This window comes from Falco rusticolus, chromosome 1 (genome assembly GCF_015220075.1).
Source record: "Falco rusticolus isolate bFalRus1 chromosome 1, bFalRus1.pri, whole genome shotgun sequence".
Classification (NCBI taxonomy): domain Eukaryota; kingdom Metazoa; phylum Chordata; class Aves; order Falconiformes; family Falconidae; genus Falco; species Falco rusticolus.
Window position 1 is genome coordinate 86,760,833 of NC_051187.1, and position 26,256 is coordinate 86,787,088.

At 37.5% G+C, this 26,256-nt stretch overlaps 1 protein-coding gene across 3 annotated transcripts in view; it reads right to left on the bottom strand.

Moving 5' to 3' along the window:
* Positions 1-26,256, bottom strand: part of C1H20orf194 (chromosome 1 C20orf194 homolog) — a 79,339-nt gene that overhangs the window by 17,057 nt on the left and 36,026 nt on the right. For all 3 annotated transcript variants that reach the window (XM_037387951.1, XM_037387961.1, XM_037387970.1), the window contains 16 exons: positions 25,627-25,714; positions 25,137-25,213; positions 24,806-24,850; positions 24,307-24,352; positions 23,834-23,945; positions 22,934-23,004; positions 22,106-22,156; positions 21,191-21,278; positions 17,406-17,509; positions 13,499-13,645; positions 9,617-9,705; positions 9,276-9,377; positions 8,909-9,026; positions 7,006-7,094; positions 5,511-5,669; positions 1,841-1,966 (listed from right to left, as the gene is read on the bottom strand). In XM_037387951.1, the coding sequence (XP_037243848.1) occupies positions 1,841-1,966; positions 5,511-5,669; positions 7,006-7,094; positions 8,909-9,026; positions 9,276-9,377; positions 9,617-9,705; positions 13,499-13,645; positions 17,406-17,509; positions 21,191-21,278; positions 22,106-22,156; positions 22,934-23,004; positions 23,834-23,945; positions 24,307-24,352; positions 24,806-24,850; positions 25,137-25,213; positions 25,627-25,714 (1,512 nt within the window). The remainder of the gene's footprint in view (positions 1-1,840; positions 1,967-5,510; positions 5,670-7,005; positions 7,095-8,908; positions 9,027-9,275; positions 9,378-9,616; positions 9,706-13,498; positions 13,646-17,405; positions 17,510-21,190; positions 21,279-22,105; positions 22,157-22,933; positions 23,005-23,833; positions 23,946-24,306; positions 24,353-24,805; positions 24,851-25,136; positions 25,214-25,626; positions 25,715-26,256) is intronic.

Below are 26,256 nucleotides of genomic sequence, written 5' to 3' on the forward strand. Positions count from 1 at the left end.
TCCCCCAAAAATAGTTTTGTAGACAGTTTTAATTCTTTAATGAATTTGAGAGCTAATTAGCACCATGCAATCTATTCTGTATTCTAAGAAATCAGAAAGGTATCAACATTATTTTAATCCCTATTTAAACACTAGGAATTTTAAGCTTGCCCTAAAGAATTGTGCCTTTCAAACAGTGTGGGAACTCTTCATGGAAAGGCTGTATGTACATAATGCTTTCCATACATATTGTACCAACTTCTGGTACTGCGTCACACAAGCAGCAACTATTTTTATGAGCTCTATCATGCACAGAAGCACTCCAGAGATAGTACTTCATCTGTTCCCCTTCAACTACCTCTCCCCTGCCCTTGCTTGCTATTCAACATGGGCAAGAGCTTCATCCTAGGCTCATGAAAAAGCAAGATTTCTACAGTAATGAACTTTGAGACAGGAAAGGGTTGTGATTCTCTTGACTGCAAAAGTTTCAAGTCAGACAAAAAAAAAAAAAAAAAAAAAAAATCACTCTTCTTGGTTCTCACAGTGAAATCTGCCAAAGCTTCCCAACTGAAAGATTTGTCATTGGCAATACGTGGCTGCTTGGTAAGTTCTTATCAGAAGAAACTTCAAAGTGAGACACAAACAGGCTACAGCATAAGCTAAAGCCTCTTCCTTCAATTGCTACTGCACTTCAGGTGACAAACAAGGTTAGTCAAAGGATTGCAGGCCACCACCACTATAAATACTGCTCAGTACCATGACCAGTAACACAGTAAGTTTAAAAAACACCAAACAATCAGAAATGGAACTTGCCTTCCCCATAATTATGGAAAGAACAAGTTTAAAGAGCACTCCAGCATCAATTTACCAATATTTTATGTAGTCTTTGTTATTTATTCACAATCTATGTCACAGAGAAAAAGAAGCATAAAAAGAATGTCTATTTATTGACTAGTGCAAAGCTCAAGAAGCATATTGGTTAGTGTTTTAAAAACAGCTAGGAAGTTTAAGGAGTGCACTTTTATAAAATGATTGGACAGTTCACCTCTAAGCTGTGATGCACAGGGTTTTATCACAAATAGAAGCAATGCTAAGGAAAGTTCACAAAAGTTAAAGCAGTTAATCAGCTGCAAGCTATAATTGCAAAATGTAAGTATTTCATTTTACAGATAGGTCTATGGGATTAGCTTCACGTTTGTTGGAATGCAGAGCACACACACACACTATGAAACAGTGACCAAACCACACTATTTAAAAATGTCAATGACTTGGCTTTGCTACCATTTCCTCCCCACCCTGCATCTGCAGTAACCCAGGATATCAGATTTCAATACTTGCAACGCTTTTGCTTCCGTGCTTTGTCATTCTCTTCCACTAAATTTGGAACTGCTTCCCATAAGATCCATGTTTTAAGTCTTTAAGTCTTCATTTAATGTCCAAAAGTAGTGACACTATCAATAATCCAAACCGAGATACACATCTCTGTTTTCAGTCATACTTACAAAAAGATGGTAAAAAAAAAAAAATGATTTAAAAAACACACGAGAGGACAGTTGACTGTCCAGATTTTACAAAGTCCTTCACCAGAGTATACATATTTAAGTAGTATGCTATTGACAATCTTTATTAATTCTTCCACAAGCTAAACTTTTATTAGTATATATAACTGGTGGAAACCAAGTGTCATCCTTACAAACCAAACAGCACTTCAAAGTTCATTCAAGATGGTTTACCTGGCAGTTTTATGAGATTTAAGGCAGTTCAATGGCATTTAACTATCATATATCTCTAATTATTATAAAAGCGATCTCATAAACTTACATATCTGTTTTCAAACTAGTAAAAATATTTTAAATTATACCTGTGTTCCATATAGCAACTCAGTGGCTCTACGCAAGTATTAACTGCTCCAATGATGAAAGAAGACTTCACATCTGGGTCTGGATGAGTTTGCAGAGCCTGTACGACATCAATAACATCAGTATACCTGTAAAAAAACAAAATGAAATACGGTTTTAGAGAAACAGAATGACACGTTTCAACATCTAGTAAGAAATCAATTGCTTGCAGGAAGGTTAGGTTTCTAATAAAGCCTACCAAAATTTTTATAAAGCAGCTCAAAACTCAGCAAATCCAGACAAACTAAGGTGACTGCAAGTAATATTACAAATGAATTATTGACAACTACAGATAAAAGCAGTATAAACTTTGCACTGAACAACTGTAAAGTCCAGCTTTCAGAAAGCACGAAAAGCTCAGTGTAATAGAAGCATGATAAGCCTACTGCCAAGCATGCTAAGGACTAAGTATGATTCAAGTAAAAAAAGAAACTAAAGAGCAACGTCTCTCACTTATCAGCACTCTCTAAATGAAGTGCGCTTCTATATTTAATGTGTCCTTTTTTTATCACTACTCCAGCCACTACTGTGTTCTACTTCTGTATGATAACAAAGTTTAGGTGAACCTGAGCTTTTTCCAGGTGTTTATTTCTCAGCCAGTTACTGAATACGTGTCTTTCCTTCTACCCGCACTGCAAGTTTCTCTTTTCAGATTTCTACAACACCCAGTACAATAGCACCTTGGCCCACTGATGCTACAGTAACACAAACAATACTAGGGTGCATGACACACGCACACACAAAATTAGGACAAGTATCTCCCAAAGTGAATGTCTCATTAGATATTGCTATTGTTGCACCAGAAGTGAATTCTCAATCATGCAGAAGTAAATTCTCTCCTATACGTGCGATACAATCCTGCATTTGTCTGCAAAGTTTAAGAGTGCACCACATCTCAGTTCAAAGCCTACTTTTCCTTCTACAACTTTTGACACAAAAACTTCCCCTATTCATGTGAAACAGGACCTGTTCCATGATATTCCCAGGCACAGAGGTGAGGCTGACAGGTTGGTAGCTCCCAGGATCCTCTCTTCTACCCTTTTAAAAAAAGGGTGCAATGCTTGCCTTTTTCCAGGCACCAGGGACTTGAACTGACTGCCATGACTTCTCAAGTATCACGGAGAGTGACTTGGCAACTACATCAGCCAATTCCCTCAGGACTCTGGGATGCATCTCATCAGCTCCCATAGCCTTATGTATGGTTCAGGTTCCTCAGGTGGTCATGAACCTGGATCTTCTTTTACAGTGGGAAGGACTTTGCTCCCACAATCCCTGTCTTGCGGTCCATCCACTTGAGAGGTGTGGGAAGAGAGATTGCCAGTAAAAGACTGAGGCAAAAAACAGTTGAGTACCTCAGCCTTCTCCTCACCTGTTGTTACCAGTTTGCCAGTCTTGCTCATCAGGGGGGGTACACTTTCTTTGACCTTCCTTTCTGGCTGACATACCTATAGAATCCCTTCTTATTACTGTTAGCATTCCCTGCCAGGGACCTACATCCGTCCCTTGGCCTTCCTGACCCCATCCCTACACAACTGGGCAGCATCCTTATACTCTTCCCAGAGCACCTGTCCCTGCTTCCACTCCCTGTGCATTTCCTTCTTGCTCTTTAGTTTGACCAGCAGGTCTCAACTCAGCCATGCTTGTCTCTTACCTTCCTTGGCCGATTTCTTACACCTGAGGATCAAGAGCCCTTGCACTTTATGGAAAGTGTCCTTAAAGATCTGCCACCTCTGTTGCGCTCCCTTGTCCCCCAGTGCAGTTTCCCAGGAGGTCCTATCAACTAATCCCCCAAAGAGCTGGAAGGTTTTTTTCCTAAAATTCAGGGTCCTGACTTTACTCTTTGCCTGACCCATATCCCTCAGGACTGCAAAGTCCACCAGCGCATGACCACTGCAGCCCAGGCTGCCTCCAATCTTGACATCACCAATTAGCTCATTTGCATTGGTGACCATCAGGTGCAGTATCACATCTCCTCTGGTAGGGCTATCTATTCCTTGGCTTAAGAAGTTATCCTCAGTGCATTCCAGGAGCTGCCTGGATTGCCTACAGCTTGTCTTGCTACTTTTCCAGCAGATGCTGGGGTGGTTGAAGTCCCCTGAGCAGGACAAGAGCCTGCAAGCTCTTTATGGACCCGCTCACCCTGAAGTACAGGGACTCAGTACATACCCTATGAGAAGTGATGTGCAAAACTGCATAAAATATTTGGATAGCAAGTTGCATGCAATATTGCCTCTCTCTCTCCTTATCTTTTATCAACTGGACCTTTGGAAGTTTGTGTCACGATTTTTGTACCTAATACTGCCAGAGGATCAAAGCAAGGACTAACAGAAATGCAAAGAAAAAGCAAGCATCTATGCACACAAAGATGCACAATACTTCCAAAGAAAGGCAAAGATTCATTCTTATGCTTACTGTAGCCCACTGTTTAAAAAATTATTAAAAAATATCAGTAAAAGTCACAGCTTAGGCTTTTAAGTTTTTATTTAGAGGAAAAAGTATTTCAGACTGAATGGAACATTTTATTCTGAAAACTAAGTATTTATTAAAGATTCTCTAGAACTCACTGAGCTTTCAAAAGTTTAAAGGTACTGTAGGCACTTGGAAGATATAATTACAGTCTTTATGTCACACCATATCAAACTTCCTAAAATTAATTTGTATTCTGAAGCAACTCAAATTAATGTTTACCAAAACGCAGTCATCTAATGCCTTAAAGACAATAGATCTTCCTCTGAAAGAAACAGGGAAGTGATCCACCCTTGTTTTTTATCAAAACAATTTCAATATTTTAGCAAACTTTCAAAGAAAATTATACATGAAATGTAGGGCAAGAACTCAGCTAGCTTTTCTGTATTCTGTAAAGAGTTGTGCATTTATTCCATGGAGGGTTTTTTTGTTTTATCATCAGTAAAACACAGGTCTGGTGGTTAAAACTAGCAATAATTAATTTGTATACCAAAAGGGACGAAAACATGCAACATTCCCTCTAAATATTAAGATAATGCTATAGCAAATATTCAGTAATATTCACCTGCAGCTCTGGAGTACAACTTGCAACACAATCTCAAGCCATCTTGGCATTATTGTCCTAAATCTATGGCTTTAAAGACAGACAATCAGTACTCCAGCAGTCTTCAAAGACAGATAACCATCATGAAGTCTCACCAGCCTTTAAAGGGCAAATGGCTCTCTATCTAGGACCTCTTGGGCAGGTGGGAAGAAACAAAAATCAAAACCAAACCACGTAGCTGCCCCACTAAATAAAGTGCCATTTAACAACAGTCTAAGATGCAGATGGAAAGGGCAAGAAAAATTCTTTTGAGAAGCCAAAAGTCACAGTCTCCTAAATACGGAAGAATTCCTAAATAACGAAAAATGCAGTCCATCCTTCCATATGACTGAAGGATGATTATGGACACCTTTTTTCCAATGGAGTTATAAGCAATAAAATTAACAAGTTGCAGAAAAGCTGAGTTTAGTACATATGTAAAACGAATTCACAGAATACCACACTTCAGCACAGAACATCAGCTGCTTCAGAGTGATGGGAAAGTTCAAAAATGCCTTGGAAATAGGAAGGGAACAGAAAATCCCTTATTCTATGCAACAGTTCAAATGGTTTCAAACATTTACCCTTGCAAGACCACTAGGAGACGCTTGTTCTTTTTAACATAAGCAGACTGACGGACGCTGTGGTTTTGCTGAGCCTCCAGGACACTGGAGAGGTAACGCTGGAAATGGGTCGCGCTGAAACATTCAGGACTATCCATAGTTTGCCGATAAACTATCCACCTAAATAAAAGAAAACAAGGAAAGTTAATGTTCTATGACATAATATTTCTGTTTTCTTTTTATTTTGAACCAACAAACCAAAAATAAATTTGACAAGCCCCAGGATTCCACATGTCTCATAGCACACAGGAAAGAGAAATTTACTTTGCTTTCTATCATTTCCAGCATAAGTGCATTCTTTACATTACTGTCAAAAGGGTCTTGGTTTTTTGGGTTTGTTTTTTTTTTGGGGGGGGGGGGGGGGTGGTGGTGTTGTTTTTTTTAAATAAAATTATGTTCAACAGCTTCTTCAAAGCTGCACATCATATGAGTAGTTCTGATCTTTGTTAGTGATGCAGTAAACAAAAGTTATGTGAATCCAAATCAAAAGACTCTGGGCAAAAAAATATTTCACTGCAAAAATAGAAAGCAATGAAGATGTTTGCAGGAAAACATGATGAAATGTATTATTACAGAATATTCAAAAGTCACCTTACATGTTCGTCCTAAAAACAGAATGACAAAACTGTTCTGAATCAACTTGCTAATATCAAGACACCGAGTTAAAAATAATACAAAAAAGCAGTGCAGAATGTTACTAAAATTAAATAGTAAGGTGTTTGGCTTTAAGATTTAAAAGGACAAGAACTTCTTTTTATTTTCCAGAAGCTGTATCAATACACCAAATGGCAAATTCCTACAGTAGACTTATCTTACTGCCATACAACAGATGTCCTGAATATATCTCCTCCTATTGTAGAACAGAAACCAGGTCTGATTTAATGCAATGCTATAGCAAGGAGTGTTAGCGCAGTCCTTTTTCCAAGAAAAATGCATTTTAGACTCACCACCTCAAGTCAACAAATGGAAGCTCTTCACCCATTTCCTTCAGGTTGTGATGACTTCTATACATGCTTAAGACAGAATTCATTTGGCCTTTCTAAGATTACTCTTAACTGTTTACAGCATCAGTGATACTTGCAGACATACATAATATATCTACAATGTGGTATTTTCAATATGACATATCAACAAAGAAATGTTCCATACTATTTTCTTGTCTAAATGTCTAAAATTTCAGAGCAAATCTACCTGGCATAACACAGTGAGATGAGATACCTGTATATAGTAGAAGTAATATACCCTACCCTACTGTGTGCTATGTAGAACTAGTTAAGGTGCCTCATAATATTTACCAAACCTATTCCTGTGAACACATCTGTTCACAAATTAGAATCTTGGCTATAAAAAAAAAAAATAAGTGAAACATTGATAGTTTCATTTTCATCATGCTGAGAAGTTCTTTGGTGATTAGTATGACCATCACTTTAGAGTATGAAACCAGAAACGTACAAACCTTCCATGCTCCTTGTTAAAAGTCACAAGAAAAGCACACAGATCACTGGAACGACATCCTGGAAGACCAGTTATAATGGTGATAACCACCTAAAATACAGGGAACAGATAAGAAGGGGCATAGCTCCAAGACTAGGAATGAGCTACAACAACTGCACACATATAAGGCTTCTATCTCGATAAAATCTTAAGCCTATACACTAAATCTTAAGTGACACTAACCACAGAAATAGCAAGATAGCATAGAACTGTAACTGTGTTTATGCAATTACTCAGATACACATCCTCTTGGAAAAACACATTTTCTCTTGGTTTTCATACCTTAAATACTGTGAAAGGATAATTAACAAGTACAGCAAACAGTATTACCAAAACCTTCACATTAAAATCTATTCTGCAGTGTATGTATTAATGCAAATGTCAGACAAAATCCTGCAAGAGACAGCAAATAGATTATGCTTCCTATGATGAAGAGGGTACACTCAAATACATAGAACAGTATTAGAGCAAAATGCTTCAAAAAGTAATGGTGTATGTCAAACAGTTTTGTCAAACAAAGAGCAACGCTACGTTTCTGATACTGAACCAGCTATGCTACACACAAAATCTATTCCAGCAAAGCTGCATTTCAAATACAATTGGTAAGAGAATGTACAACAGCTCCAACGTAACAGCTTTTCTGCATAAAGCACCTGTTTTTCATTATGCATATTTCTTGTGGTATTTAGGCAGGGATCATAGCAGAGAAACACTGAAAAGCAGTCAGAGCATATCTCCAAAGTGTGTGTGTATATTTATGTATTTCTACACTATTTACTGGAGTTTGCTACAGAAGCAAGCAAATGAACTCTGGAAGAAACACAACAAACTCCCCTCTGTGCTGAACTTGACTGAAGAAATTATGTCACCCTGGTAACCGGTCACCTCACTGCATATCATCCTGCCACTAATAGCCAAATTACCTCTCCAACTTCCTAAGTACATGACATTTGAAGACAGCCACCTGAAGACTATTCGTATCCTATCCTCAAAATCATTTTTGGATGTTCACAGAAAATGAGTATTCATGATAATAGATAGAGAAGTAACTCAGAAAAATCAGAGGTACTAAGTTTGCATGTTTTATAGAATTTGATATAAGCATTATAAAAAGATTTGTCACTTTCTCTTTCAAACACATTAAGATTACACACATTAAAAGGGTTTATTTAATAATTGTTAGTATGGTCTCTGAACTAGATTGCAGGAAATAAGTCTGCCACCATATTGCAATATTCAAAGAGAAAGACTTTCTGCTGCTTTGACTTTCTTGCTTACAGCTGATTTCAAACGCTGGAAAGTTACAAGGAAATATTTTCTCTGAAAATGCTATTTAAAGCACTCCTTAAGTTTGACAATTGTTACTGCCCCTATAGAGAACTGGGTGTTCTACAGATAATATCAGCAAATGTTAAATATCATGTGCTGCCTCTATGCTATTTAAAGGACTTTTATGTTCCAGAGAACAATTCAGCTAAATTATTCAGCAATTCATAAAAACAAGCTACTGCTTTAGGGCTAACTCTCCCTGGACATTAGTGAAAACTGTTCACTTGAAGATCTATGCCTCATTTTCTGCTTCTATTTTAGCAGGCTGAAGGGCCATTAGTACTTCCAAAAGATTGTTCAAATGAAAAAAAAATAAATTAAGTAATGTAATCAGGAAAACAGGGCAGAGCAATTTATTCTAAGAAACAGACTTGAAGCAAGTTCAGTGTGAACTGATGGGTCCAGAGAAGGAGGCAGAGAGCATGGCTAGATATACATCAGTACTTTACTTCGTTACTTGAAACAGAACTGGTGACAGAATATTTGCTACATATTCTATACCAGGGATAGGAAGTATTGTTGGGTTGCTTCCTTACCTTATCATTTTCTGCTTTGCTATCAGGAATGATTTCTGACTGTTGCAATAAAATAGGAAGATGCGCTCTCATTATTGGCTTGTGACTGACACTGCTGACTGTAAAATGTTGCAAAAACCTTTCAAAAATAAAAGTTTCATTTTGTTACAATCAACATGAAAAGATTTCACTCACTTATACAGCTGGGAAATTACTAAAATAAAATTGTTAAAAGTTCAAACAAAGGTTTCCTAAAAAGGAAACAATTCATCTCAGAATAAAAATATCTAGTGTAAAGACAGTTACTTACTATGCATTACATATACCAAAATATATTTGTATTATTTCTGACAAAACTGATCCCATGAAAACAAAAATAATTTTTCACCTCTCCAATTCTGGAAGGGCAGCAGATATTTTCAGCTCCCTGCTTCCGTCCTTTCCAGAAGGAAAAGACAAGGCATTAAATAGCTTCTGAACACTGGAATGCCTAAAACAAGCAAATTAATTGGTTAGTTACAGGAGAAATCCAGAAATTTATCTTCTTTAAACCAGATGGCTACACATTAATCACATATTAACATACAAAAAAATAAAGCAAATGTTGCACTAGGAATACAACAAATCCTTTTTGAATCATTATCAAAGTCTTCAGTGAGTGATGGCATTTTTCTGATTGTAGCGCACAGTTCATGTATAATTGCACTGGAGTATGTGGCATGAACTTACAGTCTCTTTTGTTCCACAGACAGGAATTCTTCCTGGACAACCCTTAAATATAATCCTGAGTTTGTCTGGCTTTGCCACGAAGAGAAAACCTGGAACAAACCAGAACTATGCATAAACATCATTATTCTGCAAAATTTGTTTTGAATTTGTTTAGGAATTGGTTTTGTTCACCTAAAAAATTACATGCATTTTAACTTGCCGCTAAATATTTCACAATACTGGTTTTGCTGCAAGAATTCAAATTACGGAAGAAGTATCCACAGATTGGATTTTGTAAGCTTATTTTTGGCTAGACTGGAGCTGCTTTATGAAGTAACTTTTCTGAAATGCTCTAGTTTTCCCCCCATCTTCATAGCTGGGGAAAAAAACATAGGAAAAAAATTAACCATCAAATTAACAGTACCATTCACGTGTATCTTTTAGTCATAGCATGCTTCACTGATAAAAGCACTAGGTATTTACAGTCTAACTGCTGTACAGCAGGAACTGAGCTAATATAAGTCTCCTTTAAGTTGTATTGTAATTTTCACGAAGTAAGATTGCAGCAATCGTTTCTAGAAATTTAAGAAAAACTCCTGTTTCTTTGCAAAAGAAAAGGGAGCCCTTCATTTCTCTAGGGAACAGTATTTTGGCTCGCATCCTATTGCTTTAGCCAAGTCACATTAATATGAATGGCACCCTGAACCTAGAAATCAGATTCAGATGAATCACCCAGTCATTTAAGTGTTCAGTATTTCCCTTCTTTTAATAAGAAAAGGCAACAGTCATTGTCATTTTTCACAATAATTTGCTGCAAGACAAAACAACTAGGGGGGAATGACTGCTTTCCATTAACAAACTGACATCCTAAACACAAGGGTACAGAGATAAAAAAACATCAAAATAAAATAAACTTTTGATATTAACAAGGACAATATTGCTCGTGTACAAGGATCCACACAACCAAACAAATAACCACTTCCGAACACGCATAAGAAACCAAGGAAAACGCCTACAAGAAATTGAAAGGACCGGTCAACAGAAAATTGTATTCTTTATCTCTAGCCCTTTGACTCTGAAGTGAAAACACTTAGGTCAGACTTCGACAGAACTCAACAGAAAAAAATCGGTCTCTTTTGTATAACTTAGTAAACATTTTTTTAAAAAAAAGATCTGTTATGGTATTAGAGAACATGAAGAAAACCAGAGAAATCAACACATTCCAAAGCCTAAGCAAATTTTCCTCCCCTACCAATTAGACTGGGGATGTGAAAGGTACCATCTTGTCTTCGTAGGATCTGCAAACCAGATTCCAGTTCTGTGGGCTCAGAATCTGGCAACCATCTCAATTACAAGGAATTTAATACACTCAGGTCTGGATGAACAGGTAATTGGCATTCCCTACTTCAAGGAGGCTTGGAATAATTAAAGCATTGGTCCAGTAAGCGAGGTATCATGCCATATAATTGCAGAAGAGCAATTAGCACCTGCATTTTAGCAAATCTTTCTAACTACAGGTGTGTAGAGGGACTACTATGTCTGTGCGACTCCAATGACATGCAGACTTTTAGAAAAAAACTTCGAGGAAATCAGTAAATACCTGAAGGGTAAATATTAACAAAATACAATAATATGTTTCCATGCTTACACAATCAGGTACACTTGATCTTATGAATGTGAATCATTCATTCATGAGATAACATCTTCAAGACAGAAGATAGGTTTCTCCTACTCGAACTTGCGCAAAGCAACTGGTATGGTGACAGATGTGAAACCGTTAAACTGCAGAAACGGAAACTCAGGATAGAACTGTTTGGCAAAAAGCTAACTCAAAGGAGGACCAAAATAAGTAGCACCAAAAAAACCCAACAGAAGGCTGGGGACGTTCACCAGCAGAGCTGCTTAGCGAACGTCCCGTGACAGCCTTCACAAAGAACCTGGCATAGACCGAAGTGAATTCACAGCATTTTGGGGAACTACGTTGGGTGACAGCCTACACAGCACTGAGATGCTTCATAGAAAAATAGATCTAACCATAAGAATGGAATAAACAAAGAAATATAGAAGGTAGATAAGTACAAAAGCAAGAATGAGCACACAAATATTTCTAGAATCACCTGGAACTATCAGTGGGTAGCAAAAGAGAAAGGACCTGAAAGTGTTTCTCAAAAAACATACACCATCAGTTAATTCAAGGCAGCAATGAAACATACAGGTAAATCAGGGGTACTTCTGAACGTTTTCAGAAGAGTGAACTACTATTGCCTCTGTACAAGAAACAGATACACACATTATGGATATCAACAGCCAAAAAACAGATCAAAAGAAAAGTATTACAATGATCAGAGGAAAAGAGAACTTTTTACAAGCATAGATTAAAATGTATGGGTTGTGACTTTATTGGGCCAAATAAGCCAAAAAGAATAGGTCCAAAATTTCTGAATACCTCAAGGATGTCTGCTGGTAGAGCAAAAGAAAAACCACAGATATAAAAGTAGACCTAATAAAATAGGCTGAAAGTTCAAAACCAAACAAAATATTCCCAACCACTCACATAGTGGAACAGTGGGAGGAATCTAAACAGTTAAGATAAAAGGAGGAGAAATTTTATGGTATTAAACATAAATACTACCAGTGGGGACTACTCACTGAGCTAGGTGGTCTTTTCCAGTCCAGTGTTATGATCACATACTAAAACCCTTGTGAAGTCCTAAAATCTCCAGGCTCATTTCCTCAAAAGCACTATTGTTATAAAGTTTTGTTTATTAAAAGCCTCTGAATTACAATGCATGAAGCCAATCTACTTGAAGAATAATAAAATGCCATATGGAATACTTAAAGACTTTAAAAAAACTCCCCTAAGGATCACGATCCAAATGTGTCTAACCACAAAAAAACACAATAGAACCTCTGCCACTACATACAATTGCTGTAGCCAATTATACACCAGTGCTACATTTAAAATGCAACTACTAGAAAACAAGCTTTTAGAGCACTCACTGGCTTGAGAAGACAAAATGAAAGCACATGGTGAGCATTAAATTTAACGAGCAACACAAGCAGTAGAAATCCATACATAAATTAAAGTTTCTCACACATGCAAGTTCCTAAGATCAGGAGCAATAGTGCTCCTGGGAAGGAATGGAAAGGTCTACATGGCAAGGCAGTCCACAACAGTCTCAAGTCTACAAGGCAGATGCTATAGGTCACAACGATTCAGAGTTTCAGGTTGGAAAAGAGCTTCTGGAGGTCTCCAGACCCACCTCCTGCTCAAAGCAGGACTACTGCTGGCAGTACAAATCAACTCATCCATTACTTTCTCCAGCCAAGTTTTCAAAATCCTCAAAGGTGGAGGTTCAGTGTCTGGGCGATCTGTTCTAGTCACTGCACCGACCTCTCACTAACATTCAGTCTGAATCTTCAAAGCTGTAGTCTATGGTTACTGCCCCTTGTTATCTGAAACAGTCCTTCCTACTTTAACATCCTGATTTTTTATATAAAAGATAAGCTGCCTCAAAATCTCATCAGCCATTTCTCTCAATATCCTCCATGAACCCCATCCAGCTTCATAGAGGAGGTTTTCAATATATTTCCTAAATTGATGCTCCCTCAGTATTAACTGCCCCTTCTCCTTTCTAAACTGTGCTTGTTCACCAAGATACAGGAAAAGGTTTAGCTTGTGAAGACAGATACAAGACAGACCTTGAACTTTAACCCTTCCTGTATTTACTTATCAGATGACAAGCTATAGTGGCTCACCTAAGGTGAGAAATAAAACCCTTCTCCTTTCCAAATTTAATTAGTTAAGACAGACATCAACAAATTCACCCTTGCCTCTCATCTGAAACACAAAGAATAACTGTGTGGTTTTTCCCCCACCCAAACCAATCTTTTTTACTTTACCTGTGAATAAAAAGCTTTATAAATCTTTGTTTTGGGGAAAAGTGCAATCATCAAAAAGTTGTCTCGGGTATGGAACTCAATTGGTAAATGAGCAAGCAAGGAACATTTGACGTCTACAAAGAGAGCAGCAACGATACTGGTTGAATCCTAGAAAAGGAAGAAACAGGACAAATCATAATGAACAGTTACTTGAAAGTGAAAAAAACGCTTAATACATTAAATAGAAAAGATCAGAGGAGAACTACTACAGTCACAGCTAGGCATGCATGAAGATCTGAACATTCATTAGCTTGCACAGCACAGGTATGGAGCAAAAGGATCAACCGCAGCCACTTACAATACTCCATTTCCACTACGCAGCTATTGGAAATATCATAAGCTCCAAAGAAAGCACCCAAGATCGTTCTAAGCACCTAAGCTTTGTCTGGTCTTGAAAAGAGAAATTTGCATTTTAATATCTACTCTTTTCCCTCCACCAAAAACTAGACCTTCAGCCCTTTCCTCTGCTAATGCTTCACAACAAAGGCACCTTCATCTATACCCACACATCTCCTGTGACAGATACCTTGGAAGAATGAATTAAATGTCAGCTAAAAATATTAGAAGGATGACATGATGCTATTGCAAATTTTTATTTTATTTTATTTTTTTTTACCATGCTCTTCAGCTTCTGACCTGAAAAGAACCCTGCTGCAATGACATACAACTATCAGGCATGCAATTTAAAGTGTAGATCACGTGCATGTTGGAAATGTCCTGCTTCTCTCAGATTCTTTAATGAGCACAAGTTCTGCTAAATCTCTTGCTTCTTCATCTCAGTTAGGTCTTCACTAACACGAAGCTGAAGCCCTCAAGATCCATCTCCCTCAGAAGCACTGAACTCAGGTTGTTCAATTTTCATTCTAATAAAACAACACTGAGCCTTTGTCTTCTGGATTGTAAAACAGGCATTAATCATAGAATTGTTCAAGGTTGGAAAAGACCTTCAAGATCAGCCAGTCGAACCGTTAACCCAGCACTGCCAAGGCCACCACTGAACCATGTCCCCAAGCACCACAGCCACATGGTTTTTGAACACCCCCAGGGATGATGACACCCCCGTCCCCGGGCAGCCTGTGCCAGCGCCTGCCAGCCCTCTCGGTGCAGAATGTTCCCTCACACCCAATCTCACCCTCCCCTGGCGCAACGTGAGGCCGTTTGCTCTCGTCCTGTCGCTGGTTCCTGGGGAGCAGAGACCGACCCCCCTGGCTACAGCCTCCTGCCAGGCCGTTGCAGAGCCACCGGGTCCCCCCCAGCCCCCTTCTCTCCAGGCTGACCCCCCCGCCCCCCCCAGGCTGGTGCCCCAGCCCCTGCCGGGCTCTGGACACGCTCCAGCCCCTCCGTGCCTTTTACAACTTCACAGGATGCTGAAGTGTTTTATGCTTAAGCTTTGACTTGTAACTTTTCACAGCTATTTTCACAAGTATTAGAAAAACAGTACAATTTAGTAGCATGAAACACCCATGGAAAATGAGGATTCCATTACTTTGGGTTCAAATCAGAAACCGAGTGGCATCCATCTCCCTTTCAAAGGGAGAAGTGGGCAAAGAACTCTGCTTACCAAGTTTTAAGAAGAAAAAGCTCAGATCAAAAAGAATCTCTACTCTCTGTTGACTGAGGCATTAATTATAAAAGTAATCAACTCAAAGTCATTGAGGTTACTGAAGAACATAAAAGTATGTTCTAAGTAAAAACAATTTCTCTTAAAAGAAAATAGGCTTTTGGAATGTGGTACACAAATCCTGGATTCTGCAGGATAGCTCACAAATTTTACGAGAAGTGCCTTAGAAGGTCAACTCATACATGCTACAATCTGTCTAACAGAATGTGCTGCTCCTTCTGGAAAATGTTTAGGGTTCCACAAATTGAAAAAAGCTGAAAAGCAGCAGCAATCCCCACAGACATTAGGTTACAAGAATCCAGGTCAAAGTTTTACAAGATGTTAATGTTGTGAAATTTCAATATTACTTGGTAATATTTGTTCACTTGATTAATGGCCAAAATGAATGCTGGATTCAGGTACTTCAAGCTGAAACACTTGGTCTGAACTAAGGTCTTAAATCCAAGCACACAGCACCTTAAGCTCTATACAGTAAAGATACCTTGACAGTTGATTGAGTCACTGAACAGCTACAGAAGAAAAAGAAATAAACCTGGGAGTTCAGAGCCTGGGTGGCAGTGTAGCCTGTGGGGTTTTCTTTTACTCCCAGGATGGCTGGTACTAAGCTAGAATAGTGCTACCTTACGAGACGGGAGATTTATGTTTGACTCTGCTAAGATCGGGACGGCTTCCGCTTTAGACCTTCATGGTACAGTTTTGTGAGGAATCTACCCTGTCCTCCACAAACTTGATTTATGTGAGCCTCAAGGACTTCAGGAGCTCAGGTAGCAGCAGGTGTCCAGCTTCTCAGAACAGAGAAGCCTGCAGCATGTGTTGGAGGAAGAAGTGCAGACATTTTCAAGTTAGAGAGAGAAACATCTAGCAGGCATGGTGATAGAGCTGCTAAGGAAGCGTACTTTGCATCACTTAGTCTTTGTATCTTTTATTTTAATCCTAGCATTAAATTATCCTTTCTTTTCCATCAATATGGTTCCAATAACTTCCAGACAAAGCATACTGAACTACCCTTCTTCTGTCACTTGTCAACATTTTAAGCTCTCCACCCTTCTATTATGCCAAGTCAGTTGAACAATAAAATGCTCTCTGTCAAGGTTTAGCTTTACACAAAAATCTGGCATCAGTTCAAGAATGATAGCCAGGTCCCATAAACAGCTAGTTTTATGAAAGTGAGTGTCTTGAATTAAACAATAGAAGGAAGGTCAGTGTTAAAATAGCTTCTTACACTACCAAGGGGCAATCAATATGATATACAAGAAAAGGCAGCTAAGGTAAGATTCTCTTCACCATTGTGCTTTCATCTCAATTGAATCACACACTTATATTGTATTTCACTGGTTTCCTCCATTATATCATGAAATCATAGCAACACAATGCTTTCTGGAGGTCACTAAACAAATGTGTAATACTGTACCTAGAGAAAATAGAAACTAAAGGAAACAGATTTTTATTTTTTTCCCAGTGCCTAGGAAACAATAACCAACCAAAATAATCTCTTTTCCATTGTGAAAAAGTGATAGTTAATGCAGCATATCCGCCTTGAAGAGGGGAGAAAAAAAACCACAGGTGATTTACCAACATTAACCTAACTCTCAATTCCCACTAAGCCAGAAGACCAAACTTTTAGTGTGGCATGTTGGCCAAGTGAAGTGATGCAAGTTGATCACAGGAATGGCATTGTGTCTTTTACCGTAATTACATGCAACGTGCCTGTCCTTCTCACTTCTCAGCTTGGGAAACATGAACCAGTCATTCACTTCACCCTGTCAGTTACACAACACTCCACAACAGTAGACAGACACTGCTCATGACCTCTCCAGAGGTTAAGTAGTACACTACCATGAAAATTTGACTGAAGGTTAAATATATTTTGAATAGAAAGCAGCATTTCACCCTCAATAGGGCTTCACAATACCTTGAACTTTTCTCTGTCCATCACTTAAGACTGCTAGATGTTTTATGAATGCTATGTTCTAGATTTTTCTTTTAATGAAAAGCAGTTTTCCACACTACTAAGACCACACTGACCACTCAGTCTAATACAAAATTCTCTCCTCCTTACAGTTTAACTAATCAGTAATTGGTTAACCTAACCTATACCAGAAGTGTAGAGAATTGCATGAGTTATTACTTTTATGCACACACTTGTAAAGTTGCAACAGAAATTGAAACTTTGTACTAGTACACTACATAAGTACTGTTAAAAATTGATAAAAACTTTATGACAATAGGAACAGACAAAACACTCACCCCATCATATAGGGAAATAGAACTCATATGGTTCTTCGAAATGGAAATGCTGCCATGGTGAGGATCAGAAAAGAGAATGCCATCTGAAAAGAAGTACAATTTGCCTAGAATTTGAAAGAAAAAAATGTGTCAATATTTCAGCATCATGTGACAAATGCCTCTTCTTTCTGAGGAAGAAATCTATATTTTTGCTGAATATTGGTATATTTAACTTGCAGTAATTTGAGTAAAGATTTGGAATAGTATCTCGACAGCATTCAGAGCACAACCATTTGATCTTTACTGGATCTCACTATCAAGGGCAGGAATCATGACTATGATTGCATTTGATTTAATCTTATCCCTTGAAGCCCACTTATAAATATTCTGTGGCGTGGGCGTTTTTGGTTTTTTTGGGTTTTTTTTAAGCCAAATAAATTTCCATGCTGTTGAACTGCAAACTTCCAGAAGTGTAAAACTGACAAAACAAGAACTTAAGAAATACTTAGATCCAAACCAACTGAAAGTTCAAACATTGTAACAAGTTGGTCAGATTGTCAGCAAAGCATCAGTATACCAACACATCCCATGCAGACAGTAAAAAATACAGATAAAAAATACAGGATGACAGTCTTGCTTCCACTTCCTGACCAAGACAAAATTTAAACCAGAAAAGCCCTTCACCTGCAGACTTGCATTTTCTTTTGTGTCTAGAGACAACTGTTACTAGGCTAGCAATTTCTCTGGAAGCTAACAATCTAGTGTCAGCCAAGAGAGACTTAGCATTCATCCTAACTCCATTTTTCTTGTCATCTTACAGACACTTTGGTTCTTAACAAACCTGCATGACCAGGGAAAGCAGCTGGAAAATGAGGAACAGCAAAGCTAGATGATATGATGGATGAAAACAAAATTCCACCAAAGCATTAGAAACTGACCTCAGCAAAAAGCTGATTTCCAACAGTCATAACAAAGCCATGAAAAAATTACTAAGCAGGGGCTGCCAGCTGGACCTCTGCTACCAGCACTGGATCATGCATTAAAAGCAGGATCACATCCCATACAGGGAAGCATGTGAGTCAGCAAAAGGAGAAGGTTAAATATTTTCTTTAAAGAAAAACAAAACAAAACAAACAAACAAATAAAAACCCACCAAAAAAAAAGAGACACAAAAGAAAAAAGCCATCATTACTCACAGTTGTGTTTTAAAAAAAGCAAAGCCAAGCAGCAATGTAACTAAAACATTAATTTAAACATGACTGCACATCTAGCTCAACCTACCAAACAATGCTTGGACAAAATAATAAAGAACCTAAGACATTTTCCTCTTGAAACAGCAACTTAGAACAGTATCTTCAAAATTGTTCAGTATTAAGTCTTCATTTTACTAAAAGAGCTTGAAACAAAATCAAATCACCATACTAGATATGCAATTTCAACAGTTACCTAAAATTATATATAGGCTAAGTGTGAACATAACTGGTTTAGACTGAAGCTTTACTTAACAGAGAAATTGCACTGGAGAGACAGCTACTATTAAACTGGGAAACACTACAATCACAAAATCAAGGTCCAAATTCAGAGCAAGTAGAACAGCTACAAAGCCATACATAACTACACAGATGCAGAGGTTTACATGTACAAGATGTTCATTGCTGATGCTTCCAGAGCTCACAAAATCCAAGCCACAGCACAGGTGGGTGCCTTCTTTTGAATGGTTGAGGAAGAAAAATGCAAAATGTAACACCTGAAGAACATTTCTGTCAAATCTCACAGAGTATCACACTTCAGAGAATGTATCAACAGAGGAAGAAAGGAAGTCAGAGATTTTAAGTTTTTTGTAACAGAAAAGCAAGCCAAAAAGAATATTATCTAATCCAGACTGCAACAGCTTCCTTTAACATGGAAGTCAGTGAATTATATCAAGAACAACCTGATATATTACTTTTAAATTTTCCACAAGTTATTAATCACAAGAGTTTAGCTGTCAAGATTGACTGACTCAGTTAAGTTCATCCTACATCAACCTGTAACACAGCAGGTGTATTAATTAGCGTACAGAGGAAAAGCTTTAGCAGCCTGAACTTTTCTGATGCATTTTAATCACAAATGTATACCTTACTACATTAAGACATAAGTGATGAGAGCTGAATGCCTATCTCACAGCACCTTTTGCACCTAATCGTGCCAGACTACATAGCTGCAACCTCAGTAGAGCCCAAATTAGAGCACAGCAAACTGTCTTGCAGTGTACATGAAACAGAATGAGATCAAGTTCCTTTTCAATTGAAAGCTAAGAAAATGTCTTGCTTGTTGAAGTGTTATGTAATAGTCCTTATATCACCTACTTATAACTCTTCATCCCAAGAGTTATCAAAACGTTTAACTTCACAAGTCTCCCCAAATGATGGGAAAAGTAGATTGCTCCACTGGGGTGTACACAGCCAGTTTTCACAAAGCCGAAATAAAATAAATTTTTTAAAATCACCATTCTCTAGTTATTTACTGAGTGAACATGGGCCCACAGCACCATATTGCAAAATAGCTAAATCTGTTATTCTGCACTAACCTTCTTTCTTTCAAGTCTGTTCAACTAGAGCAAAAGCAAATTCGGCTATGTGAAAGTTGCTGTTTAGCTTCCTTGTACATCTTTATTTATCCTCAACACTACATTGCATAACTACAAAAACAATAAAGCTAAAGATTTTCCTCTAAAGACTGTCAGCTTATACTAAGCACTCAGATGTCCAATATTAGTTATCTTCTGTTGTACATCAGTACTGTGACAACAGTACCTTCTCTTTACCATGGAATATAGAAATGCTATGCCTTAAGAAGTATCTGCTGGTTCAAGGCTACGCAAGGCACGTTAATGCAAGGCCATGGAGCAAGGAAAACCCCTTCCGACAGTCCTCCCAAATTGTCTGTAGTCACATTACTGGGATATTCATGTGACTTAGATTCCTGAAGGACAAGGTACCAAGGTACCAAAAGAGGAGGCACAATCTAAGACTGTTGCTAGTAATCTTGCGTCAGAAAGCAGTAACTTGACTGAACCTGAAAAGGACCAAGATCCAGCCTCTTTCTGTAATACGGTGAGCATCTATGCTAACAAGCATTGAAGTTTGAGTGAAAATGACAATGGCAAAAAACTGGAACAGCTCCAGGAGGATGTTCAGGAGTGAAGAACACAAGGCTGTAAATAAATTCAGAGGCAGATCATTCCAATCCCCTTCTACACCACAGGCAGCATATCGCATTGCCCGAAAGGTATGTATGTGCCTTTGCTTCTTGAGCTGGGAGCCCATGGCATCCTGTCACTACTGTAACGCCCAATCTTTCCAACCTAATATTCATATAGACACAGAAAAGGCAGAACACATATGGCACGTCATCTATTAAGGACAGAAGCAGCGAGTTTGTGCATGCTTTTGAATGTTAACTATGGGAAAAAAAGCCATCTCCCAGGTCTACAAAGCCTCATTGTCAATCCTTGTAAGAGTCCCACATCCCTCAAAACCAAGCCTATGGCTCTGAAAGGAATCCTTCTTCTAGGACTCGGAGTTTCAAGCAGAGATTGGGGACAAAAAACAAAGACGTGGAGTTTAACAAGAGAGCTCTAAAGGTAAATGGAAAGAAAGGTTAAAGACAATGGTACAGGTAGGCTTACCAAATGTGTGAATCCCAGAAAATGCACACACCTCTTACATTTAAAAATACCACAACCAACCACCAAAACCACCAGAACAAGAAAAAGTGCAACAACTCTATAAACAATTTTCCAAAAAAAAATCCCCATATCTCACCTTCTGCAGGAGTGGCCTGTGGATTACTAGAATAAATATATGCTCCATCACCTCCAGTGAGTAAAGTGCCCAGAACAGATTTGTCTTCCTAAACAGGAAAAAACAAACAGTAGTACCTCAGAGTGGATCAAGGACTGTAATCCAGGCAAGAATATTTTCTCATGATTGTACCTCAAGAGAAAAGATTTTTTGAAACAGCATCTGTCAGAATTTGTAAAAAATTTTTAAACTGCATTGATACAGAAGAACTAGTGAATGACAGCATATGTCAAGAGTATAATTTTTAAAAGCCCTTACCCCCATTTTGGTTTTGCCAGCAGCTATTCAGTTACAAGTTATTGTCACAACCACAAGGCATAGCTTTTTGTTTTTAGATTGCCAATCTACTGAACTAAAAGTATATTACAGGAAAATAAATTTATTTATAATGAAGATTTCTGGTAACCACAAATTAAACCACAAATGTGAAACTCATGTGGTTTAAGATGTTCCCAGATCCCAAATTCTTTTCTTTTTCATAGTGCTTAAAGTGTTTTCCTTTAGACATTTAGCATGCTAATTAAGTTATAAAGAAAGTTGCATGTAGAGTGGCATTGAGCTTTGGGGGCTTTTTGAAACACATAAGCTCCATGGGTAATACTTAGTGAGACTTCCATGAAATTGTAGCTTTAATAGAACACTTTTTGCTCTCGGGTTTCATAGTTCTTTGAAATAAAGAAAACCTCAAACTTTTACATACAATGTATTTTCTTTTTTTGTAGGTCAAAGATGGAAAGAGACCGGGTAGAACAGGCAAGTCTTTTGTAGCAGAGTAGTAACAAACACCATAAAAGCAAGTTTTGCTAGCAGCTTTTTTTTTAATACTGGTTCTTGAAAGTGTAACTTCTATAGTTTAACAAAAACATTTAATTTTACCTTCAATATATGCTGTGCCTTTTCAGACAGTTTCACATCACTATCTTCAACCTGTAGCCAGGGACAGTTTCCATTTGTATTGTTAGTAGATAAGGCAAGTCTAACATTATATAAAAAGCATTAAAGAAGACTGAAGGTAAACAAGAACCTTAGATATCACAGATAAAGTCTTGAGACCACAGTGTTTCAAAGACAGCTTTGTGCTCTTCAACGCTGTGCTACCATGGGACTGAAACAGTTCCTTGAAACACATTTAAAGGGGATACTCCCCATTAAACTGTTCTATAGACTAAACCAGTATCTTATAGACACAAAGCGGCATATCCTATTTGGTCTTATTTTTTATTACTGTTCGAGTGTTTCAGATTTATGGATTGCCAACGGGCATAATGTTGTCCAATTTCATGATGTTCATTTGAATTACACCTCTAACACAGTGTAGTATGTTAGAAGTCTGGAAAGAGACCTTTCTTTCTTTCTGTTGGGGCAGATGCTGAAGTGATCTGAAGTCCCCCGCAATAAACAGAATTTTCAAAAGTCACACTGTGTACTTGAAAAACACCCAGGCCTTTACACAGATAAAAAAACTGCAGTGGTGAAAACGAAATAATTTAGAACTTGTGTTATGAATAGAACCACCAGCCTTGTTCCACTTACTCATTTTTCATGTCATATCCACATTAAAAAGAATAGTATAGATATATTAATACTCTGTTTCAATGCCCAAGTTGCGTATTTTTTCCTCGTACATCCATGCTTTTATAAAAAGCTTTCATTTGTGAATCTGTATGTATAGAATAAAACTCAAATAATTTTTTGTGTACTAACCAGCCAAGAAGCATATCTTGGGATAGCTGCAGTCAGTACTATGTGGCTCGTTTCTGAATTAATGCTGCCATCTGCAGGGAAAAGCAAATTAGTATCGTATCAGTCATATACTTCAGACTGTTCAGTAAGTTACTTCTACAACCTGACATTTCTTCAGGAAAAACCAAAATTTCCTCATTACTTCAAGGAATTGTTACTGTTTATTGAAGCTTTCACAGCAGACTAGCTCCCAGCCTTCTTGTGCTGTAACTTACATGGAGGTGCTATACAATACCAAAGGAATCTTGCTTTTATTCTGGTCTTAGTACCTGGCTTCTTTCTTTGCTCTCCTCCCCACCAAAAGTTCCAATTCCCAAGGTTAAAAACTCACAGCCTGCCTGGGTACACAAGTTCATAAATACTGTTCAGGCAGCCTCAATAACTATGTTTGTCATATGTAAACAATCTGGAAAATATGCATTTGTCTAAATTACTCTGTAACCTGTACTTTAAATGTCAGTGTTCCAAAATCAAGCCTTCTAAAAACCATATCCTTTTTTTAGTTTTGTTTCATCTCTCCCCAAAATAAGCAACTGAAATGAAAGCATACAATATAAAGTGAGTGTCACAAAAACAATGGAAGATAGCTGTTCAGATTTCCTTGTACAACAGAAAACATTCACTAAGACTGAAGAAAATTTAGGAAGGGTACTACTACACTTGAATTTTTTTACACCTCAGCCCTGCTGTATCACAAGGCAGCCATAACCCCCAAAGTCTTTTCAGGGAGATTAGAGAAACTTAACACAACATATTCATTACTAGCAAGCTAAAATATTTAGGTCTTTTAATTAACCGAAAGGCTTAAAACCATAATGGTAACAGTAACAATTTACACTGGTGTTAGAATTTACAAGTTACCTTTTTCTTTTACTTGTATCTGTGATGTTAGAAAGGACTCTGAAAAGACAACAGAACCCAAGCACCCTCTTCCTGTGAGCAAGTCTGGAACATCAAATACCATCATAGACGCCTACAGCAATCAGTTGGGCAGAAAGGATGAGAAAACAAAACTTGAAACATTTCAATTGAAGCAGCAAAATGCATATATTTTAAACCTCCTAGAACCCTGCTTCTATATTGTGGTGGAAAGTGCGAGATCATAACTCTATGTCAATGTTTTATTCCAAATTCCACCGTCTACCTTCATGTTAAATCTTAACCTTACCTCAGTTTCAGCATTTGATATCTATCCCACCTCTCCCCTTACATTTGTATTCACATAGATAAAAACCCTAGCATGCCCCATAAAAAAAAACCACACACCACACACACACACTAGAGCTCTATTTTCTAATAAAATGTATAATCAGAATACTGAACAGCTTACTTACCGTTTTAATCAAACTCAGGCTATCCTCATTATCTAATGGAGTAATTCTAGAACAATATGATAATTAAATGTAAAGGTTAGATCATTTTGAGTAACTTCAGAGTAGTCAAAAGAGCTATTGTTTTTTAAAATAAATTCTTATTTGTGTAGGCCATTTCAGTCAATTAGACAGCATGGGGATGAAAAAACACAACGTTGTGATATCAACTAAGTTAAAAGCATGGTTTTAAAAGGAAACTCTTAATGGACTCATGCTGCTTCTACTCATTAACAGTTAATAAAATTGGTCTGCCCAGTTGTTTTCGGTTTTTTTAAATATTTAAGATTCCACAGAATTACAGATAGGAAATCCTTAAATGTCTCATACACAAAAACATTTAGTACATCCTGTCTGAAATAATCAAATACAATTATTTCCCAGAAGTTCCAAGATACGAAAAATAAACTTTTTACTGTATTAAAACCAATAAGTAATAACAAGAAGTGTAAGTGACACAAACCTTCCATGATTATTCACAGCCTGAATTTGAAAAGAGATTTTGGACCTGTAGAACAGAAATTGCACTGGTGAAAAATGTCTATTATACTTCTAAATGTAAAAAGTCAGCAATAATAGATTTAAAGCAAAATAACTGCTGAAGTGACTAAAAAAAGCAGGAAAAGAAAAACGGATATTTTTTTTTTAGTTTAAAAGTCTCCAAAATTTCACAACGAATTCAATTCGGCAGTCATGCAAGTTGTTTAAAATTAACATTTGACACATTTTTTTCCCCAAAAGAAGCTAATATGTTGACATAATACATCAATCAATAAGTATTTGAAAATGCATACCGTAATGCAGTTTTAAGTTGTGTTAAATGAAGTGTATCTAACACAGACATCAGCACCTGCTCTGCTACCTCCTTCGCCTGAAAAATAAAAATTGAGAATTAACTGTCTTTTCCCATACTTCCAAATCCCAGCAACTACAAGAGCACCCGTAAGACAGACAAAAGACCATACACTAAACAATAACACACTGATGCACCAGGCTAAAAATTGCTCCTTTCACATATCTGATTTTTCCTTATTATAAGGTTAGGAAAATTCATGAAAGATGGAAAAACAATCATAGATGGGTAAGATTAGATATACTCTGAAATTTCTCTTTTTTTTAAACAGAATTCAGAAAGACTGGTTGGAGGCCACAGTATTAACTTCATTGATGTTATGCAGTTGACTAAAATATTTTTTATTGTTATTATTTTGGTTTGCATGTAGTCTTATATTGCAGGCAATCCAAATCAACAATTACAGTGTACATAATCAGTGCTTCATTTACCTTGGATTCAGTGGAAGTTTTAGCATAGCACTCAATGCCAGCAAGCACAGCCTCTACAACAGCAGTATATATTTGCGACAACAGCATACTGAAGAGAAATACAAACACAACATTTACTAGACAGATAGAATTTTCTTCCTCCTCTGTTTAAAGGAGCAGGTTTTCCTCTCATAACACAACTCCCTCATGTGGAAGGGGTTCTTGTTCAAATAAGCATAGAAATAGCTTTATACTTAACCCTTCAGTTTTAAAAAATTAATTAGAGCAAGTAAATTGCTTGAATTACAGAACGTCTTGGGGAAAAAACTTCTTGGCACAAAGGTATCCCTGCTTTCATCAGTCAAGGGGAAAAAAAAAGTTTTATTGTTGACTTTTGCTGCAGTTGTGTTGAGGATCACATCCTAAATATTCCAACAAGAATAGAATGGCGGCCCCGTGTTCTGCAAGAGCGAAACTGGAAACCAGAGTGAACTAACTACAGAGATTGCTTAACAAGCTCCAGAACAAGTCAAAGTAAGATATTAAAACAAACCAGTCACCACAATCTTTTGAGCACATCCACATCACAGCTTAGACTGGTTCCCTTCTTAAAAGGGAATTGAAAGAATTGTGCAGAAATACACAAAGATT